Source organism: Balearica regulorum, chromosome 7 (assembly GCF_011004875.1).
Source record: "Balearica regulorum gibbericeps isolate bBalReg1 chromosome 7, bBalReg1.pri, whole genome shotgun sequence".
In the NCBI taxonomy this organism is placed as follows: domain Eukaryota; kingdom Metazoa; phylum Chordata; class Aves; order Gruiformes; family Gruidae; genus Balearica; species Balearica regulorum.
The window spans coordinates 69916-93117 of record NC_046190.1 but is presented as its reverse complement, the minus strand read 5'-3'; the positions used below and the strand labels follow the sequence as shown (position 1 = coordinate 93117).

Sequence of the window (23202 nt, the reverse complement as noted above, 5' to 3'; positions counted from 1 at the left end):
GATAAAGTAGTGCTGTCAGACTGTAAAGAAATTTTTGGTCGTACTCATTTATCTTTCTGACAGAGGTTGGTGCAATGTAGTTAGGGCTAAAGTATCAAATACAAATGGGAATATTTTTGGAGAAAAAACACTTTGGTAGATTATTTCCATCAGTTTCATAAATAAAACCACAGTAGTAAACTATTGAATAAGCCCATTGTATCTGGATATCAATGGTCTTTCTAACCTTTGCAATCTTGCAGTTTTTATCCTGGATTATTCTCAAAGAACACCACTGTCATTTCTGAAGCATTGAGACTTTTCTGGACTTTATGAAATTTCTTATTTCAATAAGGTGGAAGTTAATACAAATTCATGAAAACCATTGTGTAGCAAGCCAGATAAGGCTTCATGATTCCCATTGCATACACTTTTTTTTTCAAAGCATTTTATGTTGCAGAAAAAGAGGCAGCACTAGAAAGATGGAATTCCAGGTAAAAAATGCCACTAACAGCAGGGAAATACAATTTCATAGCAATGAATGTGTTGGAGAATGATGTGGAAATAATTAAAGAAATTAACAATCTAGTGGGCATTTGCTATACTGAGCAAGTGTGGACATGTGTTTCATTCAAGAGAAATTGCATCTTCAAACTCAGAAATACTTCAGCTTCCCAAATACCATGCAGGGATTTTAAAAAAGCAGCTGTGTAATAGCGATGCAATGAAAAGGTACCTGGTAAGACCTAAAAACAAACAAACAAATAAATGTGAGAACTTGGGGTAAGGGACTCATGCTGATATCAGGTGAAACATGGCAACTTCAGAGACTTGAAATTATATTACACTGAATCCTTGGTTTTCAGGCTGGGTAACTGAAGTATAGTCTATGATGCCTTCTTTACTTAATTGATGTTGTTACTGGATGCCCAGATGCATGCCATAAAAATATATGTCTTATGTCTAAATAAAGACGAAAGTTATGTATAAAGGGAATAAAACCCACACGTTATGGAACACAGTTTGACAGAGCAGCTGCAGTTCATATAAGGTCATCTAATTGAATTGTGAGAGCAAGGGGGAAGGAAGCACAAATTTATACAAAAAATTATTTTTTATATAAAAAATGTATTTTGCATGTCATGAATTTGTAATTATGGTCTATATAGCCCTGTAACTCTTATCAGGTTCTAATTAACTACTACACAACAGGTAGACAAGAACAGTATCTTTTCAGTGCCATTTTAATGCTCTATCAGGAACACACACACACACAAATCTATCACAGGAAACAGACATCACCATTTTATCGGGGAAAAAAGAGACTCTTAAAATGGTTTTAGTTGCAATAATGGTCAAGGCTTTGTATATTCTGTAAGTGGTAAAGTATTCTATATTTATTTCTACTGTTATCACTACAAATAAAAGTTTTAAAGTATGTATTTTAAAAATACATTGCTGATTAAAAGAGCATGTTACAAAATCTATACATGTAATAATCTTATCTGGGATTTAATATATCTTCATATGCCATTCAGGAAAACTATAGGGAAATAAAGAAAGCAAAACTTATTAAAAATTTTATTTAATACTACCTTGTTTTCTAATTAAACTACAACTACCGATATATAATTAGTTAAAAATCAATTCACTCAGAATAAGGTGAGTTGGTAAATTTTTCAGCTATGCTCCTGATAAATCTTTCATGTAAAAATAAAATACATGAAGGAAAAATGTTTCTAAATGGAAGTACTGACAATGATACATTCCAATTTCACTCATGCATCAATGCCCCAAAATACTAGCCTAATTTCCTTTAACATCTGTTGGTACTCACCGAATTCTTTTAAGGCATTCACTGAGTTCAGAAAACCTTAGAGTACTAACTGAAATCTCCAAAATAAATGTTCTTTGGTACTTTCCTGACACTTATTCTAATATCAAACTATTTGCATCTGAAACAGAAACCAGTCTATCAGCAAAACATACATTTTCTTAAGCTCACCTCTCCTTAGCCCATACAGAAATAAGTATCTGCCACACCTTTAAATGCAAAGTGTGCCCTGTGCACAGTGTAGTGGTATTCCTAGTATGAGAAGTCTGACACAAATTACATAATAATTATGTTGGGTAAACCATAGAGCACACAATTAAAAAACGATGGATGAATTGCAGGAAGATTTGAAGAAGTGTGAATGGTCTGTTCTTCTGCTTTGTCTCTAGGAGAACTGTGAGAATCAGCTTCCACTATAAAAACATTTTAAAAAACATTATTATTTCTGAATATGACTGGATATAAGAATGCTTTAAGTCCAGTAATTTATCACTTCTTCTCTTTGATGAATATAGTTCTTTTACATTCTTTTTTGTAATATTAATAACTGCCACTATATCCAAGAAGCATTTTCTGAAAAAACAGAAAGCTAGGCAATGTTTGTGATCTGAACTCTCTCTCTCTCTTCAATTCTATGACAGTGTAAGATATAATTAAAATTTATTTTCTTTACCCGTGTTTTAAGACGTAAGTCTAATACAAAGAAAAATATCTATATAATTTTATAAACAGTATAGTAAAAGTTGTTTTACTCAAAAATCCTTCTCCCCTCTCCAACAAGATGACAGGTGGAATTTCATATATATAGTGTACCCTTTACAATGCAGACTGTCTAATCACTGCAGGTTCAACTTGTATTTTTGCAGTTTATAATCCATACCACTTATATTGTTCATGTTACACTCCTGATACAACTTTTCAGTCACACTACTTCATTTTGTTACAGTTCAATGAAGCATAAATTTTAGCTTTTGATCAGCTATGACAAAGCCTCCCCCAAAATTTTATATATGTAAAATACAGCTACTCCAATTATAATATTGTATTAGTGTCCTTCCCACTCTCAATTCTTGTAAGTGTCACAAAAATTTGTCATAGTTCACCTGAAAGATTTCACTTACACCTGTTAACTACCCATAGGTCTATCAGGTTCTAGTTAACACCCACTGCCAGTCTTTTGTACTAAGCTTTTTAATTCTTACTTTTATTGGAATTCTTTTCCCCGTGAATCTTACTCTTTTGAAGAATATGGACTGTCTGCCCAGTTGTTCTACCAACTGTCAACAAATCTGGAAAGAAATGTTAGTTTCTGTGAGTTTTTAATGAAAGACTTGAAAAACAGGAAAATATCAACCATACAGCCTGGTGCCTTCACATTTAAAACTTAATGAAAAAGGATACATTTACAGATTTAGTTCTTTATCTCTGAAGATGTGAGTTATCTCCAGCTTTTGTTTTCCCCATAGTTTATGTAACGACAGATTGCCAAGTCCTAGGGCACTGCTCCTCACTATAGAAACCCTACTCTTACTATATAACCATAAACAACTCCCCCTGCCCCACCAATTTAAGTAGGTTACTGTTCTATTTGAAAGATCAACCTGTCAACAACACGGTGGCTCCTGCATGCAGTTTACCTCCTATAGTAAACTTTGGTGAGGAGCAAAAACGAGAGATGGGATACAAGTAGATACACACACTCCATGAGCGCAAACATACAAATGTCTGAAATAATACACATGCAAATGAAGATGAATACCAATACTTACTCTCGGACAAAATTTCTAGCCTTTCTGCATTCTCTTGCAAGGTAGTGTACCACTGGTTGGCTATTACAGAACGAACACCACTAAGGCTTAGAAGCATTGCTGTCTCTGTTGGTCTCTCTATAGCAATACCTAGACAGCTAAAAAAAATCAAAAGTATGAAATCAATAAACTAGAAATGTACATAATATAGCAAAAAATATAAATATGCAGTGCTTTTTAATAGAAGGGGAAAGGGAGTGCCAGACTGCATTTTCTTGTATGCTGAGCTTAAAGTGTTTTCTAGTATTCATACAGCACCTTAAATTTAATACAAAGAATTTAGGTAACTTTCTCTCTACATCTTTTCATGATGCAATTTTACCATATGGATTGCTCCCTGTCATATTACTGTTCTGGGCATATCAGGAAATGTGAAAGGAGGAGTACCACAATAACTTTTACAAAATACTGCAAGATACTCTTCATAAGATTGTCGAAATGTTGGGAATCAGGTGAAAAGACTTTTTAGTTCTGCTTAAGTTGCTAAAGGGAAACCTAAAATATGAAAACTTGCTCTTTCTTTGTCATAAGTGTGTCAGTAATTTGGAGGCTTAAAAGCAAATCACTTGTAAAGTGGCATTAGATTTTTTTATTGCTGAATATTTAAATAATATTTGGTATTATTGTTTCAGTGATGGGAGGAGAGTGATACTCTGTAGGGTTGGAACTGCATTAAGTTGAAGGCTGAATTTTGGTTTTATTAGTCTCTGCTTGTCATGGTAACTTTATCAGAAGATGATAAAGTTTTCTGTAATCTTTTGGGGAGATGCTGTCTGATTGTCTATGGAGTTAGTGACTTAGTTTTAACTGAATGTTAAAAAATTTTCTGGAAGCTTTTAGGCCTAAACATGTAAGTCCTGTTGATAAATTCACTAATCTATTAAAGTGAGACTTCAAAAGTTCAGAGTTGGAAAAACTAGTTTAAGGAATCGTGTTTTGTTTTGGTTTAGGAAATGGCTGTTTGGGGGAGGTGAAAAAGGATATTAAAAATAAAAAGGAGGTTGTTTAAACACTCAGACATCTGGATACTTATATATGTACATGTGCATATAACCTATCTTACACAAAATTCATTTTTAACTTACACATACAATAAAACTATATAAACCCTGTGACCTGTCAACTTAAAAGCAAGGAAAATATTGAGACACTTTTAAGGCTTAAAAAAAGCTCTGATTGATAATATTAAAGATTCTGAACAGGTTATTTAACATGCCATAACAACTTATTTAAATTACTGGCTGATTGTTAAACTGTTCAGTGTATGACACCTTAGACGGACTCCTAACCATTTATCTGTTTTATATATTACATTTATATATTTATATATTTATATATTTAATTAGAACATTTTGAGAATCTTGAACGCAGAATTGGGAGGTATGTGTAATGTAGCAACACTTCTGTAGCAACGTTTCTGTGTCGTATTTTCTTGATCATTGCCTTGTAACACAGCCTTCATCCTACTTAGCCGTATGTAAAGAATGAAGCTACAAGATGAAGAGGCTACCTTCTCCCCTAGGTGTAGATATGAGCCCTTCTACTTGCAGAAGTAAATGACAATATTTGTAACTCAAAATTTTAACTTTGCTTTGAAATAAAAATAATCTGCCTTACTGTGGACTTTATCAAATAAACTTCATCCTACCTTTTGTGGATATCAGCGCTTGTAATTCTTTGATAACTTTTCTTTGATCGAACCAGATCTAGAAGTATCATCAAATGGCATTCTGGAAAAAAAATATGTGATAGCAATGGCATTTGCACTAATAATAATGTCCCACATAATAAATATAAGTAAACCGGGCCTTTCTTAAGCCAATGACTTTCTTGAACACAGTCTAAACAACTAATATAAAATTCATACATTTCAGCCAAAATTGCCAAATATTAAGTAAAAGAACACAAATAAAGTAATCCTAACATTATTTGATATAACTTTGCTACACTTTTCCATAGTGTTTTGCAGGGTTTTTTTCCTGTGTCACCTTAGTATAACTAATAATGAAGTCCACATACCATCTTATAACAGGCTAATGACCTATATGACTCAATTCTGTAGTTATAAACTCTTGTAAGATGGAGGTATGGAAATGTTATCTACTGCTGCTCCTCTCCACAAGTCAGGAACAAGTTACATCTCAAACATTCCTTATTTTCCTTAAAGACCTCTAGTGAAATAGCTTAGAATGCTCTTAGAATTAAAAAGCTTTCCCTACTGTTTGGTTTGCTGCAGCTTAAACCTGTTAATTATTTTCCTAACTAACTCAAACAGATGAGAAGTAAATTACCTTTCTGCTTGGAAAGCCTTTGACATACTTGAGAACTATTATCATGTCTCCCCTCAATACATCAATCTTTCTTCCTAAAGTATGTTTTATATGCATATATACATATGAACGCGCATACATATTTATTAATAAAACTATGCACGCAAATCTGTGGTATAGCCTTCTGACCACTCTTAATGTTCTCCACCAATAACTTATTCTATTTGGTCAATATTCTTCTCCAACTGAGATCTTTGCAAAACTAAGTAGAGTAGGGAATTATTTCATATATCTTGCAAATGGCCCGTCTGTATAGTTACCCCTATACAGAGCTTAGGGTTTTTTTCCTCTAGCAAGACGACGTTGTTTAATTTGTGATCCACCTCTTGACTCTATTCTCTAATTCTGCCCTTAAGCAGTCATTCCCCAACTTATTAACGTTTAACTGATTATTTCTGCTTAAGCATAACACTTCCCTCTAGCCTTTTCTGAATTACCTCCTGCTAATTATCCCTATAAAGCAAGGTTAATTTGCATTCTAATCCTGCATTTCAGGAGGTGCTGAACCACCTCATTCTATTTCTTAGGCTAGTCTCATACCCAGATTCAGCAATGATATATTCTCTTTCACCATGCAAACGACCAACAACAATATTTAATAATATTTGGTCCAGGTTAGAGCCCTCAGAAACAGTTCACAATCATTAATAAAAGTACTTTTAACACTGTAGGTGGCTCTACAATAGATTCAAACTCAATCTGCAAGACAACAGTAATTTTACCAGCCTAACAAGTAAAAGTTGTGTAGGTGGTCAGAAAATAGAACAATCCCTTGAGGACTAAAATCAATACATTTGAAATTTTATTCTCCATTAAAGGAAATAAGATGCACTGGAGGATTAATCCTGGTACATTTTAAGAGTGGGACACAGGGCAAGGGTTAACAAGGTGCTCAGAAACTTTCCAGAAGTTGCCAGACCTGTAAATATCTGGCCTACAGACATCTGAAACCTCATTTTCAAGAGTGACCAATGTATATAGGAAGACATATTTTCTTGATCTCCAGTAATATTTACATATACATGTTTAAATCACTTTGAAAATCAACACTTCCTGAAGAAGCTTCTTGTTACTCGCAGAGCTTCACAATCTGATGTGTACTGTCCTTCTCAATTTTACATCTCAACACAATATAAATAAAAGCTAGCAATGCAGCTACCCTGACAAATTCAGCACAACTCCAGTTGAGCTTCTTCCAGATGTCTGAGGAGAATAGGAGAAAGGAAGATTTTGAATCTGAAAAACTAGTCCTGAATCTAAGCTTTATACTACAACACCGGAAATCATAGCATCCTAGAATGGTTTGGGTTGGAAGGGACCTCAAAGATCATCTAGTTCCAACCCCCCTGCCATGGGCAGGGACACCCTCCACTAGCCCAGGTTGCCCAAAGCCCCATCCAACCCGGCCTTGAACACTGCTGGGGCAGCCACAGCTTCTCTGGGCAACCTGTGCCAGGGCCTCACCACCCTCAGAGGGAAATTTTTTTTCCTTATTTCTAACCTAAATCAACCCTCTTTTAGAAAGACTAATTAGTTCTGAATAAGCAGAGAAAAAAAATACCTTCTCAGAGTCTACAAATGCTCCACATTATTCAGCATCAACCCAGTCTTCATAGACAATTCTGTTTTGCCTGAGTGGACACTGAGGAATTTTGGAGACCTGGTACTGCAGAGGTTGTTCTTAACAATAAAAAGTACTTTGTTACCAAATACTAAATTCCATAGAAAGGGAGAGGAGGTACTGGGAAAACCATCAGATGATGAATCAATTCTTGGAACTTGAGAAATTCCAACATTTGGAAGTGGAGAAGGACTAAACTTATTTGTGAGGAATAACAGGAAACCTGTGCAACAGAATAAAATCTACATAATGCAAAGTTTTTCTGATTAAAACTCTAGATCTTGGAAAAAGCCCTTAATTGTTAACATTAATACTGTGATAACGATACAGTATGCAATAAACACAATTGGGAACAAAAATATTTTTCAGTTTGCTTATCTCACTTGGGATGTTCATAGCAACCAGTCTGTTGAGTAAAATGTGAGACATGAATCTCTCCATCCCATAGAACAGAAACGCACTGCAGTTTGTCAGCAGCTGCTCCCATTCAGCTTGGCTGAAAGGAAGGAAGGAAGGAAGGAAGTCACTTTTGTTTTACTATTTTACAAGAATATTTTTCAGAAATTATCCATAGCAAGCACTTCAGTGGTATTTAGTCCAGAAATACTTATAAGAAAAGTCAGCATGCAAAGCAAGGAGACAAACAACACTGCAGATTTGTACAGAAAGTGTAATAACTCATTTAGGCTATTATTACTAATAATAATTTTAATACAGCGGTATACTTAGTTTAGTAGCATCTCATAGTAAACAAGAGGCATAGTGTATTTTTAGATAAATCCAGACTCTCCTAAAAAAAAATAATCATCAATGTCTGCGTTGTATAGCATTGAAACAACCAGTAATTCAATGTGAGTATTTATGTATGCACCCATCAGGATATGAAAAAAATAGGTTTTGAAAAGAGAAGTGAACAATAAGCCTAGCTGGCAGTAAAAATGATAACAGGTGACAATCTTTGTAATTGTTATGAAGAAACACTGGAGTACCTACACAGTGATTTTACCTAAGCAGAGATTTGAAAGGATTGAATGAACTAGCAGCTTAAAAGAAAGCTCCAGTGATGACTATGTAGACTCACTTACAGGACTTGTCACTGCTTGACCTCTCGAGATCCCTTTTATCCCTCTATTTCTACGATCTTAAAAGTAAAGTACTTCTACAAAGAACAAAGTGTGTTTATGAATAAACTCCATAAAACGGTATTAGTTTCATGATCAGATGTTTGAAATTGTAAACTGTGAGATGTACCTTCTTTGTACTACGTTGCTTCTGAAATCTGTGCTCCAATCTTACAGCTGACTCAATGTGCATGGAGATGCTATAGTTTTAATTCTTGGATTTAAAAATAGTTATGAGCAAAGACAGAAATTACATTTATGCTCACATAATATTCATCAAAGATGGCACCAGTAGACTTTTTGTCAAAATTGGATTATTTACATATACAGCAACTCTGATGCAACCAGTCCCAATCTGACTAAATCACTTTGTGGCACTGTATTTCAGATCCCTAAAATATCCTGTCTACAAATCTAAATATGCATTTGAAACAAAGACAACGGTTAGCTATGTGTTTACCAGCTCAGCAAAATGTGACCCTATTTTATAACTGAAGCCTCTGGGAATAGGCACAATTTTAAAAAAGAAACATGGATAAAACATGAAAACAGAGAGAATATTACAAACCTTGGAACATGTATGTTGCCAATAACTCCTTCCCATCGTAGTGTAAATAGGTTATGGTGTTTTTCTAGGATTTCCTTTATTTTTTGGGAAGGACTTAAAGCTTCTGTAAAAATTGAATTTCATCATTATGAGCGTAACATGCTATAAAGGACATCGGGCAATCTTAATTTCAATCATTTTAAAATGACAATATAATATTTAGGGGGTTTTAGGCCATCATTAGATCTTAAGTTTTTTGAAACCTAGGTCTGCTTTTAAAACTGTAGCAATTGTGGTATTTTCCAAGTAAAATTGTTTGTAATTCTCACTTGAAAGGTATATTTTATAACTGACAAGGATTATTTGGTAGACAGGTTATAGACTTTAACAGCACAAAGAAAAAGTTCTAGATACCCTGAGAAAAGTGTAACGAGTTGAAAACACCAGCACCACTCATACAGTTCTAATTTCTTTCCTGAACCTGAAACAGGTTATATTGTTTCATTGATGCACCATCTGACAGGTGATAAGCAGGACTGTTCCAATGAAAAGCTAAGCTTTTTTGTCAACATCTTGATGTCATGACTTCATTTTCTGTTACAAAATTTTCTAAATTCCATGGGTAGTTTGTGGAGAAATTGTTATTTAATATACGCTACCTGCCTCTCTTCCTTCATTATAGGGGTCCACAATATCTGATAAACAGTTAAGTGTAAAGAATGCAATGTAAACAACAAAAAAGAAAGTTTATCTGATACATTTATCTAATAGTCTTTGAAAGGATACATTTAAAATTATGAGTATCAACAGGCAAGCAATTAGAGGGTAAAACACGATTAATTGGTGCCTATAATTAAAAAGAATACATATTCTATTACATGCAGAAGTCTCAATCAAATATTAACAGTATTGTAGTCTTTGTGTCAAACAACTAACAAAAAGATGTCCTAAAGTTTTGAAGGTAGGACTAAAAGCAGCATGATACTCAATTGTCAATGGAAATTAAAAGCATAAGCTATTCTGCACCAACTACAATACCTACACATACATTACGTATACACGTGTGCGTGCACACATATATAAATATATATGCATACATACATATTTAGAAAAATATGTGCAGACACTATATAAAATATATTGTTGGAGGAATTATTTTAGTAACTTTAAGCAGCTCTCTTGGTGGGTTGTTTAATATGTCACATTTACACAGAGAGTATGATTTTTCAACAAACAACTCATCTGTGATTATTGTAAAATCAACAAGAAGCAAAATTCTTATGGACTTATGTGGTATTTATTCCACTTCAGAATTCTAGCATATATAATGATCTTCTATGCAAGCCACTTGTAGTTCTTAAACATTTTTTACACAAAAAGAAGAGCTACTCCTATAGAGTTTATTTTTAAAATGTGGAAAGTTCACCATTTTGACATTCTTTTTTTGATGAGCTTTTGGTTTTGTTTCTTTAGAGATTTCAACATCTGTTTTAACTTCAGTCTCTGTGGAATTGAAAAGAACAGATTTTTTTATCTTTTTTTTAAAGATATAGGCAGTTTTAGAAAATACAACTTTCTTGAAGGACTACTTATATTTGTTATGATGTAATAATAACAACAGATTAAACTAGAAAAATAAAAATTAATTTCATGTCACAACAAGGCAAGGACATTCCCCAAACCCTCTTGCCTAAAAATAAGGGCTTGAAAGTGGAAAAGAAACAAGAGATGTGATGCCTTAGACATGCAAAAGCTTCATTACATTGCAGATTTAGGATAGAGTTGAACAGTGATTACTGAAGCACTTTCTAAGCCTATTGCCATTTCTATTAATTGTTGATGTTATTGGAATAACTGAAGCTTCTGTGAGACAGGCAGAGATTGAAAGGAAAAAGAAAGTTTCACATTTGAATCTGATTTTTTATTTCTTCAAGAGATTTTAAAAAAAAAGCACAGAAAAATTACTTATATTTCTCACTGTATATATGACTATCACCCAAAGTACATGTTTCAGCCAGTTATCACTGGAGTACACTGCAAGTTGGTGGAAGTTTGAGATATGTATTATTCCCTTTAGAAAGGAGGGGTGAAATGGAAAAAGAGAGAACAGGTTATACTGAAAGTGCTAAATACTACAGACATGAATGCAATATGAGAACCTCTCTGGAACAGAATACTTTCATGGTAGAGAGTGAGGTTTTTCTAAACTTAGCTTAGGTCCACTAGTTTTAATAATTTAATTTGAGTTAAAATGTGTTTTTATCTATGTATGAGCAAAATGTGACTTCAGATTTTAAAATTCAGTAATAGAAGGTATCATTGATTTATACAAAAAACTGCTTAGTGCCTGCATTTATTACTCACTTTTAGAATAAATAAGAAATTAGTTTTAAGATGCCATAAGGACAAGTTTACCAACTGTTCAACTACCTCACTTAACAAACTCATTTCACTGAAGAGTTTACGTAGGGCACAAACATCTGCAGTAAAGAAAGAAGTCCATAAAGCCTGTGGGATCTGATTTTGCTCATGCATAGCACAACAATCACTGGATTGACTTGAGCCCCTAATGTAATCTTAGCTATACACAGAGGAATGAGCTCAATGATTAAAAGTTTTTTACATTTGATATTTGCAGTAAAGTGTTATACTGTTAAAGAAAATTAATAGAAGTATAAATTCTTATTTCAGGGTTTTTTTTCAGTGCAGCTGAAAACAGCTTTAAGAGTTTAAGACCATACTTGTATAACTGAAGTTTTGCAAGCCATTTTAGACTCCACTGAGTTTTACACAATTCTTTAATATGTAGACATTATTTTAAATTAGCTAGCACTGCAACTATAATCAGCCTGTACATTACTGAAATAAGTCTACTGTACTATCTATTCCATCTAAAATACTGGAAACTTATTGTATCTGGCAGTCTTCCAGTAAAATATAATATACCATTCATATTAGTTACATTTTAATTAGTTACATTATCTTAGTCCCTGCATTATTATGCTAATGCAAATAATGTTTATCTAATAGTACCTGATTCAGCCAGATGTACTCGATTGTAGAGAATCTGGAGAGAAAAATCTCTGGACACAGAACTTATTCCTTCCTCTTTAAAGATACTCAGAGCTTCCAAAGGCAATTCCATAAATAATGTATCTGCTAGTAATACCACACACAATCCTAAATCCATAGGTGTACCTGAAGAAATGTGACAGAACATGACTGAGACTTAGTAGTTCTCAGTATGTATATAAATAATTGAAGTTAGATGTAAAAACCCAGATTTCCTCTATTATATGACACCTGAACTCCATTTTACTGTGGATTAAGTGCATTATGCAAAAATATTTCTTTTGATACCCTTACTCCTAAGATGTTGTCAAACTTCTAAGCATATGCACTTGTTACCACTGATTCTTCAGAGGGGAAAATATCCCCATATTAATAGCCAAACATCTCAGATGGACGTCCAGGCGTATGCAATGTATTCAAGAAAATTATGTTTGGAAATGCAAAATTGCCTTAGCAGTGTTTGACTAAACATTATAAAGAGAGCTGTAAAGGAGATCTTATCCAATACTAACCGTGTCTTTCTGTAGGGAACTTTTTGTTTCTGTTATTTAGAAAAAAAGTACTGGATATCATTATGACAACATTTTCCTGTTCTACAGAGAAACAACAAATACATGGAAGCCAAGTTATTCAGTCCATGCAGAATGTCAGAAGCTGCCAGCTGCCAGATTGCAGAAAGAAACTCTTGCAGGTAAAAGCAAATGCAAATGCATGTCAGGTTTTGGTAATTTTTAATGGAGAAACTTCACTGCTCCCCACCATAAAGCAAAAAACTCATCCCCAAAGCAAACAATGGACTCGACTGCCTCTTCTGGAATAGGAGCAGAGGGGCATATTCCAGCATCAGGCTTGCATTAAAGCAAACAACCTGTGAGGGTCCATAAAGTAAAAAGCAGGAAAAAAACAAAACAAAAAGAGATCAACAGACTTAAGAAAGTTCTTTCTTTTGGTCTTTCTCCTGAAAAGACTGGTTTGTAATAAAGCCATTTTATTTAGCTGTCTAATGCCATATAGTTGGAAGACTGTACATACATGCAGAATGATAGCTCCATTCAGCATATATATAAATCTCTTTGGAAGTATACTAAAATACTTGACTTGTTATAGAAAATAAACAGACAAAGCATTGCTAAGCCTTTTTTTTTCTCCCTGGCTTAAACCCCCCCCCCAAACCCCCCTCAAAACCCCACAACTAAAATGACAGGATTTTGATATCTGTACACACACACACATATATTGTACTCAAGAGACCACATACCCTGCATTCTAGTGTGTTTGGTGTCCTTACCTTTCACTTTTATTTTTCCTGATTCAGCTGCTGAAACTGATGTGCTCTGTTCTCTGGGAAGAGGAATTACAGTGAAAATATTGCCAGCACTAATACTTATGTAAGTAAAATTTTTCACAGGAAACACAAAGACAAAACTGAAATTTTACACAGAGGATGTACTCCCTTTGGAGGTCCTGTCCTTTGGAAATCCCATCCTTAAACAGTTAAATTATGTTTCATCCTGAACTGAATATTGTATAACTTAAGCTGGAGAACAGTGCTTGTTACAGATGGCCATTAGTCTATCATATGGTTCAATCCTCTTAGTCTTGCATATCCTGCACATACTGTCTTTCAAGATGTAAAAAGTTCATTCAACAGGGTCCATTCTTGCTACAACCATTGCTGTACTTGTAGGAATTGAGTCATCATTCTATTTTCACAAATTATGATAAAACAAGTTTAAATGTCTTACCTGGTATCAAAAAAATCACAGTGTGACAGCACTGGTTTCAGATATTCTTCCATAATTTCTAATATTTCAAAGAAATCTGATGTCAAATCACATCCATTATCATCTATTATCTCTGTTGGAGTCTATCACACACATTGCAACAAAAAACAGAATACTTAATGAGGATGGAGGGTGTAATATGTTAAATCAGAGGCTAAATCAAATAATTTGAAACATCATAAAATGGAAAATGTAAATATAGAAAGTCAGTTTCAAAACTACTTTCCTTCAAAACATCACTCCTATCAGCATTTTGCAAAATATTCTAACATAGAATCAGTACAAGATGTTGATATTTATTATTTAAGCGATGAATATACTTCTGCAATTTCAATGGGGAATGGCAGGGAAGTCCAGCAGAAAGAAGAGATAATGTGGTGCTCCAAATAATGGGAAGAAATTGTGAAAGGAAAACTTTGAGAAGTAAACAGAAACTGTAAGATGAATGTAGAAGCAGCAAATGGAAGTGTATGGAGAGATCAGTGGAGCCAATTTAGGAAAAAACAGAATGAAGAAAATACATAAGGAAAGAATAGAATCATGTAGGAGATGACGACACTAAAAACTGAAGCTTCTAAAAGCCAATACAGATGGACAAAAAAAACACTAAATGGAAAAATAAGCTCAGCTAAATGGTGAAGTGTTGATATTAATGAATGGACTTCTCACCCAAAACTCTGTTTGTGTGGCTGCATGCATAATTATTGAAAGTTGTAATGCACATGCATTTTAAAAACCTAAGCCACTTTTTTTTTCCCCCCACTTGTTCTGACATTATCTTACCACCTTTTTCTTTCTTATGCAACTACAGCAATCTTTACATAAATTGCCATTACAACAAAAGCTGGCCGTGGACAACAGAAAAAGTGATCAACACGTCAACCATCTGCAATTACCGGTATTTTAACTGAAAGAAGCTAACATGATGAATACAACAGAATTATAATTCAAGAACCAAATGTGTCAAAGTTGTGTGATTAAAACAATGAAAACTTGTACAGAAAACTCAATTTAATCTATATTTTTTACCTTTGTATTAATGATGGAAATGGGTCTATACCAGCTTTTGTTAATACGCTATATTTAACAGTGAAATTTCATTGACATTGAGAAACCTAAATTTTATCTAAGGGAGGAAAAATTAAAGTAAATTGCTGTCACCTTGCAGCTTAAAAGCTTATGTGAAAGTAGCAGGCTTTTCCAGTGTACCTTTATGCTACACAACTTGTGTTCACTGATTGTGAAAAACAACGTCCTTATAGAACCGAGCCCTCTTGCAGTAACAGAAAACTTTTATCACCTAGAATTTAAAAGTGTTCATAACTACAAACTTGGAATTCCAATGAGATGTCTCCTTGAAGCAAAATTTTGTGACTAACAGACTTGGGCCAACTGTGTCCAAATAAACAGCTATAGTGCAAAAGACATTGTGTGCCCTAGAAAGAAACTTCTCTGTCTTGGAAATCAGTAATAAATCTCTGGCTAAGATAGTTTTATTTTGATTAAAGGGTTGAGATCTATGATCCTTTTTTTTTTTTTTTTCCTTCGGACAGCTGGGGCTTTCACAGAATCACAGAATGGCACTGGTTGGAAGGGACCTGTGGAGATCATCTAGTCCAACCACTCTGCTAAAGGAGGTTCACCTACAGCAGGTCGCACAGGATGGCATCCAGGTGGGTTTTGAACCTCTCCAGAGGAGACTCCGCAACCTCTCTGGGCAGCCTGTCCCAGTGCTTTGCAACCCTCAAAATGAAGACGTTTTTCCTCATATTGAGAAGGAACTTCCTGTGTTCCAGTTTGTGCCCGTTGCCCCTTGTCCTGTCACTGGGCACCACTGAAAAGAGGCTGGCCCCATCCTCTTGACACTCACCCTTTAGATATTTATAACCTTTGATCAGATCCCCTCTCAGTCTTCTCTTCTCCAGGCTAAGCAGCCCCAGCTCTCTCAGCCTTTCCTCATAACAGAGATGCTCCAGTCCCCTCAACATCCTCGTAGCCCTCCGCTGGACCCTCTCCAGTAGTTCCTTGTCTTTCTTGAACTAGGGAGCCCAGAACTGGACACAGAACTCCAGATATGGCCTCACCAGGGCAGAGTAGATGGGGAGGAGGATAACCTCCCTCAAGCAGCTGGCCACACTCTTCTTAATGTACCCCAGGATATCACTGGCCTTCATGGCCACGACGGCACACTGCTGGCTCGTGGAGAGCTTCTTGTCCACCAGGACTCCCAGGTCCTTCTCCACAGCTCTGCTTCCCAGCAGGTCAACCCCTAACCTGTACTGGTGCTTGGGTTTATTTCCTCCCTGGGTGCAGGACCCTGCACTTGCCTTTGTTGAATTTCATTAGGTTCCTGTCCACCCAACTCTCCAGCCTGTCCAGGTCTCCCTGAATGGCAGGGCAGCCTTCTGGTGTGTCGACCACTCCTCCCAGTTTTGTACTGTCAGCAAACTTGCTGAGGGTGCACTCTGTCCCCTCATCCAGGTCATTGATGAATATGTTGGATAAGACTAGACCCAGTACTGACCCTTCGGGGCACACTGCTCACTACGGGCCTCCAACTAGACTGTGTGTCGCTTATCACAACCCTCTGAGCTCCGTCATTCAGCCAGTTCTCAATCCACCTCAAAGTCCACTCATCTAACCCGCACTTACCTATGAGGACGTTATGGGAGACAGTGTCAAAAGCCTTGCTCAAATTGAGGTGGACAACATTCACTGCTCTCGCCTCATCTGCCCAGCCGGTCATGCTATCATAGAAGGCTATCAGATTGGTCAGGCGTGACTTCCCCTTGGTGAATCCACGTTGACCACTCCTGATAACCTTCTTTTCTTCCACACACTTAGAGATGACATCCAGAACGAGCTGTTCCATCGCCATTCCAGGGATGGAGGTGAGACTGACTGGCATATAGTTTCCTGGGTTCTCCTTCTTACCCTTTTTGAAGATACGGCATTAGCTTTCCCCTGGTCCTCAGGCACCTCTCCTGTTCTTCATGACCTTTCAAAGATGATGGAGAGAGGGAGAGCAATAACATCTAACAGCTCCCTGAGCACTCATGGGTGCATCTCATTGGGACCCACGTATTTGTGGGTGTCGAGTTTGTCTAAATGATCTCTAACCCAATCCTCCTCGACCAAGGGAAGGTCTTCCTTTCTCCAGAGCTTCTCTCCTGCCTCTAGGGTCTGGGATTCCTGAGGGCCGGCCTTAGCAGTAAAGACTGAAGCAACGGTGTCATTCAGTAACCCCACCTTCTCTGTATCCTCTGTCACCAGGGCACCCATCTCATTCAGCAGCGGGCCCACATTTTCCCTCGTCTTCCTTTTGCTGCTGATGTACTTGAAGAAGCCCTTCTTGTTGTCCTTGACATCCCTTACCAGGTTTAATTCCAAGTGGACCTTAGTCTTCCTTGTTGTATCCCTGCATACTCTGACAACATTCCTGTATTCCTCTCAAGTGGCTAGTCCCTTTTTCCACAGTCTGTGAACTCTTTCTTCCCTTTGAGTTCTTCCAGAAGCTCCTTGCTCATCCATGAAGGATGATACGAAAGGCAATGTACGTTCTCAAATGCAAATTTTAGAGGTACAGCACATTTTCAAGTAAATTGATCTCAACTGCATCAATTTTCAGTTCTGAAAAACCACTCGTTTGAAAGCTGCTAATGACATTGAAAACAGTAACAGAATAACACAGTAAGATTAAATTTTGAAGCAGAGTACATAGCATTTAACAACTGTGAAGACTAGGGATGTTACACTTGGAATAAACAGAAAATTCTGGTTCTCACCCTATTTTAAATATAAGGTAATCAAATATGTTACCTCATTAGTTTTGGAGACACAGTCTTGCAAGTTTTGAATGACAGTCTGTTTAGGATGACTCTTCATTTTTTGTTGCTTGTAAAGACGCACTTTTTCCAACAAAATACAAAATGTATCAGGATTCACAGGACATCGAGAAACTTTAGCTTGCACTATTAAAAGAAGGATAACAACATCTTAAAACTCTTTTTGAGACATCATATTTGTACTTGAAGAAATGATTGTACAGAGACCATCAGTTTCTAAAGCCATCGTATTCTTTGAAAATGAAATAATTGTTTATGTATATATTTAGCACAAAATATGTACAAAAATGTACAATGAAAAAAATCTCTACAACTATTTATCTATAACAACTTTAGCCTTCAAATATAAACAAAAATTCTGTACACTGTGACTAGATACATTATATCTAATAATGAAACACATCTATTTAGGTATTTACTTTCCTCTGTTATTAATAAGAGTTATAATTATTTTAAAAAATATTTCAAAATTTTACTGATTAAAACAGTGAAAGATATGAGCATTCTCATAACATAGGTGCAATGATTTTTATCTTTTAAATACAAGAGGCACTTACCCATTGGCTGACTGGGTTTTCCTTTTTGCTGTGCAGTACTTACTTTTGGCATCTCAATCAATGAACTGTACAAATTTGATCTACGGAAAGCAGAAAACTGCTGAGTAGATTATTTGACTGTTCAGCCTTGTTTATATGAAGCAAATTTATTAGATGAGTAATTATTACCCTCTAATTTAATGTGCTCACAAATACTCTCAAGATGCAATATTTACCTCCACCTTGGGGTGCAAAAACCTGCAAAATCTATCTGGAAGAAACTGAGAGCTGTAAGAAAAGTTTTTTCATTGCTATATATCCAGTAAGGCAGATTTTTATTTGTTCCATGACAATTGTTTAAGACTTTTCACAACTGGTGAAGATACTCATAGTCAGTTGCTACAGCTCAATTTATGAGTAGTTACTAATTACGCTGCAGTAATGAGATCATTTGTGGCTTTATAAAAAGTTAAAAGATGACCCCTCTTAACATTTTCAAGAGCATAAGCAATAAGAGCTGGAAACTATCAACAGCATTTAAGAGAATGGCCTGAAATCTTTCAAGTGAGTTCTGAAGATTTAAGAGATAATTAGGGAAATCAAAAGTACAGAAAAATGTACAGCTTTGAGCTGCTGGCAGCTTTATTTATATATTAATTTGTTCACTACCCTAAAATTCAAGTCCAGTAAAATGTGAAGTAAAAGGCAATAAACAATAAAAATAGTGATTAATGATGAAAATTTATACCTGTCTTCTGAATGCTGGAGAATAATTATGCAGAAATTAGATGGCAATTCATGCATTATATTAAAATGTTCAACAGGAATACCAAGATTTCTCCATGCCTGTACAAAAATTCAAAAGTAACATTATTTTCACAGATGTTATAAACCCCGATCTCAGTTCTTTCATCAGAAAATTGATAATAATTCTAGGAAAGAAGGTGCTAATATTAAAAAAAACCAAAAAACCCAAAACAAACACTCCGCAGATGTGCCAGGACAGGAGGCTCCATCCAAACAACAGGAAACGCTTTTTCACTGTGAGGGTGGCTGGGCACTGGCAGAGATTGCCTGTGGAGGTTGTGGAGTGTCCATCCATGGAGATATTCAGAAGCCATCTGGACATGGTCCTGGGCAACTGGCTCTAGGTGGCCCTGCTTGAGCAGCAGGGTTGGACAAGATGACCTTCAGAGGTCTTTCCTAACCTCAACCATTCTGTGAATGTGTGATTTTTATGCAGTGCAGAACAACTTAAAATATTATTTTAAAAAATTACAAATATTGTAACTTATTCCACTCTTCATAACAACACTTTTTTGGCCACTACACTAGCTGGGAAGCTAAAAAGCTATCAAATCCTAGCAGAGTATTAGCAAAGGAAGGGAGCAGAATAATTCATCGCAACATTTATGTTTGTAAAAGTCCTTCACAATTTTGTTAAGAATAGACACCTCGCTAAAGGAACTATATAAAATTGTATTGGGTTTACGTGGCGAGGTTTTGGTAGCAAGGGGAGTTGCAGGGGTGGCTTCTGTGACAAGACACCAGGAAGTGCCTCCATGTTGGACAGAGACAGTTTCAGCTGGCTTCAAGACAGACCCACCACTGGCCAAAGCTGAGCCCATCATCAACACTGGTGGCACCTCTGTGGTAACATATTTAAGAAAGGGTGAAAGCACTGCACAGCAGCCGGAAAAGAGTAGTGAAAAAATGTGAGAGAAACAGCCTTGTAGACACCCAGGTCAGTGAAGAAGGAGGGGAAGGAGCTGCTCCAAGTGCCAGAGCAAAGATTGCCCTGCAGCCTGTTGTGAAGACCATGATGAAGCCGGCTGTCCCTTTGCAGCATATAGAAATCCAGGGTGGAGCAGATGGCCACCCTTCAGCCCATGGAGGACCTCGTGCCAGCAGGTAGATGTGACCTGAAGGAAGATGTGACTCTGTGGAGAGTCCACGCTGGAGCAGGCTCCTAGCAGGACCTGTAGGGAACCCACGCTGGAACAGTCCATTCCTTAAGGACTGCACCCCATGGAAAGGACCTATGCTGGAGCAGTTCGTGCAGAACTGCAGCCCGTGGGAAGGACCAATGTTGGAAAAGTTCGTGAAGGACTGTCTCGCATGGGAGGCATCCCATGAAACCCCCATTCCCCATTTTCCCTGTGCTGCTTGGGCGGCAGGGGGAGGAGGTAGAAGAAACATGAGTGAGGCTGAGCCTGGGAAGAAGGGGCAGGGGGGCAAGATGGTTTTTTAGCTTTATTTTTCTCTATCCTACTTTGTTATTAATTAGCAATAAATTAATTTCTCCATGTCAAGTCTGTTTTGCCCATGACAGTAATGGGTGACTGACAGCCCTGTCCTTATCTTGACCCATGAGCTTTTCGTTGTATTTTCTCCCTGTCATGTTGAGGAGGGGGAGTGTGGTGGGTTGACCCTGGCTGAGGGCCAGGTGCCCACCAGAGCCGCTCTATCACTCCCCTCTTTCATTAGACAGGGGAGAAAAGGTACAATGAAAAAAACTTACGGGTCGAGATAAGGACAGGGAGAGATCATTCTCTAATTATCATCACGAGCAAAACAGACCGAACTTAGAGAGGGAATTCATCTTATTTATTACTAAGCAAAACAGAGTAGAGGAATGAGAAATAAAACCAAATCTTAAAAACACCTCCCCCCACCCCTCCCATCTTCCCGGGCCCAACTTCACTCCCGGCTTCAACCTCCGCCCCCCCCAGCGGCACAGGGGGACGGGGAGTGGGGGTTACGGTCAGTTCATCACGCGGTGTTTCTGCCGCTTCTTCATCCTCAGGGGGAGGACTCATTGTTCCCCCGCTCCAGCGTGGGGTCCCTCTCACGGGAGACAGTCCTTCACGGCCTTCTCCAACGTGAGTCTCCTCCACGGGGTGCAGACCTTCAGGAGCAAACTGCTCCAGCGTGGGTCCCCCACGGGGTCACAAGTCCTGTCAGCAAACCTGCTCTGGCGTGGGCTCCTCTCTCCACGGATCCACAGGTCCTGCCAGGAGCTTGCTCCAGCGCGGGCTTCCCACGGGGCCACAGCCTCCTTCAGGTGTCTCCACCTGCTCCGGCGTGGGGTCCTCCACGGGCTGCAGGTGGAATCGCTACACCCCCTCATCCTCCCTCCATGGGCTGCAGGGGGACAGCCGGCTTCACCATGGTCTTCACCACGGGCTGCAGGGGAATCTTGCTCCGGCGCCTGGAGCACCTCCTCCCCCTCCTTCTTCACTGACCTTGGTGTCTGCAGATGTTCTTACATCTTCTCACTCCTCTCTCTGGCTGCAAAAGCACTCCCTAACTGTTTTTTTTCTCTTTCTTAAATATGTTATCACAGAGGCGCTGATTGGCTTGGCCTTGGCCAGCGGCGGGTCCGTCTAGGAGCCAGCTGGCATTGGCTCTGTCAGACAACAGGGGAAGCTTCTAGCAGCTTCTCACAGAAGCCACCCCTGTAGCCCCCCCGCTACCAAAACCTTGCCACACAAAACCAACACAGGGAGTGATAGAGCAGCTTGGTGGGCACATGGCAACCCACCACAAAAATATTGTACTAAAGAATATACAACCCTTTTTGAGAAAATATAACCAAAACCATCCAAAAACCTCTTAGTGACTAAAAAGTGTGACTCCAGGTAAAAAACTGGTCCTAATACAGAAAGGACCATAAATGGTTTTTGAGACTGCTGCCTTTAAGCACATGTGTTTACATGTTTTTCAGATTGAAGTTTTATGTGCTTAAGCACACTGGGTACACTCTAGGTGTACCTACATTATCAAGTGGTACAGATCACCAGGAGCAGAATTATACACTGTACACTTTTCACTGATTTTGACTTCAGAGTACCTCTGGACTGCCCCCCTGGACAGAATGCTCACTCAATGTGGCTTGAGTGCATCAGAGAATCCACTTCAGTTTTTGTCTGAGAGGAACACAGCTCATACAGTCATTGTACCATGATGCAAATCAAAGCACCATAAGCAAGGACAATTGGGAGATTCACTTTGTGTATTGGGTCTGGCTGAGATGGAGTTAATTCTCCCCACAGCAGCCCTCACAGTGCTGTGCTGTGTATTGGTAGCTAGCAAGGTGTTGATAACACCCCAGTGTTTTGGCTACTCCTGAGCAGTGCTAGCACACATCGACACTGTCTCTCCAACACTTCTTCCCCCCCTACCTCAGCAGCAGGCTGGAGGTGGGCAAGATCTTGGGAGGGGACACAGCCAGGACAGCTGACCCAAAGTGACCAAAGGGATATTCCATACCATATGACGTCTGCTCAGCAATAAGAAGCTGAGAGATAGGGGGAAGAATAGCACGGGGGCTTTTGTGTTTTTTAGTTTTGTTGGTTGGTTTTTGTTGGGCTTTTTTTTTTTTTTTTTACAACGTTTGTCTTCTGGAATAACCAGTATGCAAACTGAAGCCCTGCTTCCCGGGAAGTGGCCAGACATCGCCTGCTGATGGGAAGTAGAGAATAATCTTTTGCTTTTTTATTTGCTTCCATGTGCGGCCTTTTGCTACATTAAACTGCCTTTATCTTGACCCACAAGTTTGGGGTTGTTTTTTCCATCTTCTTCTCCCCTTCCTGCCTTGCTGAGGAGGGGAGTGATAGAGCAGCTTGGTGGACACCTGGCATCCAGCCGAGGTTAAACCACCACACTTTTAAAGTGTATTCCTGATCTGAACTAAAAATCTCAGCTGAATTTTAAAAAGCACTA

The 23202-nt window shown here is 37.7% G+C and overlaps 1 protein-coding gene across 8 annotated transcripts in view; it reads right to left on the bottom strand.

The window, feature by feature from the left end:
- Positions 1-324: 324 nt before the first annotated feature.
- Positions 325-23202, bottom strand: part of CFAP46 (cilia and flagella associated protein 46) — an 84729-nt gene continuing 61851 nt past the window's right edge. For 5 of the 8 annotated variants that reach the window (XM_075757552.1, XM_075757551.1, XM_075757553.1 and 2 more), the window contains 15 exons: positions 19226-19323; positions 18499-18578; positions 17916-18067; positions 14058-14179; positions 13571-13653; positions 12274-12438; positions 10667-10743; positions 10027-10087; positions 9900-9935; positions 9262-9364; positions 7956-8068; positions 5270-5351; positions 3583-3719; positions 3016-3102; positions 326-2226 (listed from right to left, as the gene is read on the bottom strand). In XM_075757552.1, the coding sequence (XP_075613667.1) occupies positions 2090-2226; positions 3016-3102; positions 3583-3719; positions 5270-5351; positions 7956-8068; positions 9262-9364; positions 9900-9935; positions 10027-10087; positions 10667-10743; positions 12274-12438; positions 13571-13653; positions 14058-14179; positions 17916-18067; positions 18499-18578; positions 19226-19323 (1533 nt within the window). In that variant the 3' untranslated portion in view covers positions 326-2089. Of the gene's footprint in view, positions 2227-3015; positions 3103-3582; positions 3720-5269; positions 5352-7955; positions 8069-9261; positions 9365-9899; positions 9936-10026; positions 10088-10666; positions 10744-12273; positions 12439-13570; positions 13654-14057; positions 14180-17915; positions 18068-18498; positions 18579-19225; positions 19324-23202 lie in introns of all 8 variants that reach the window. The other 3 variants (XM_075757554.1, XM_075757555.1, XM_075757556.1) reach the window with 3 other exon arrangements.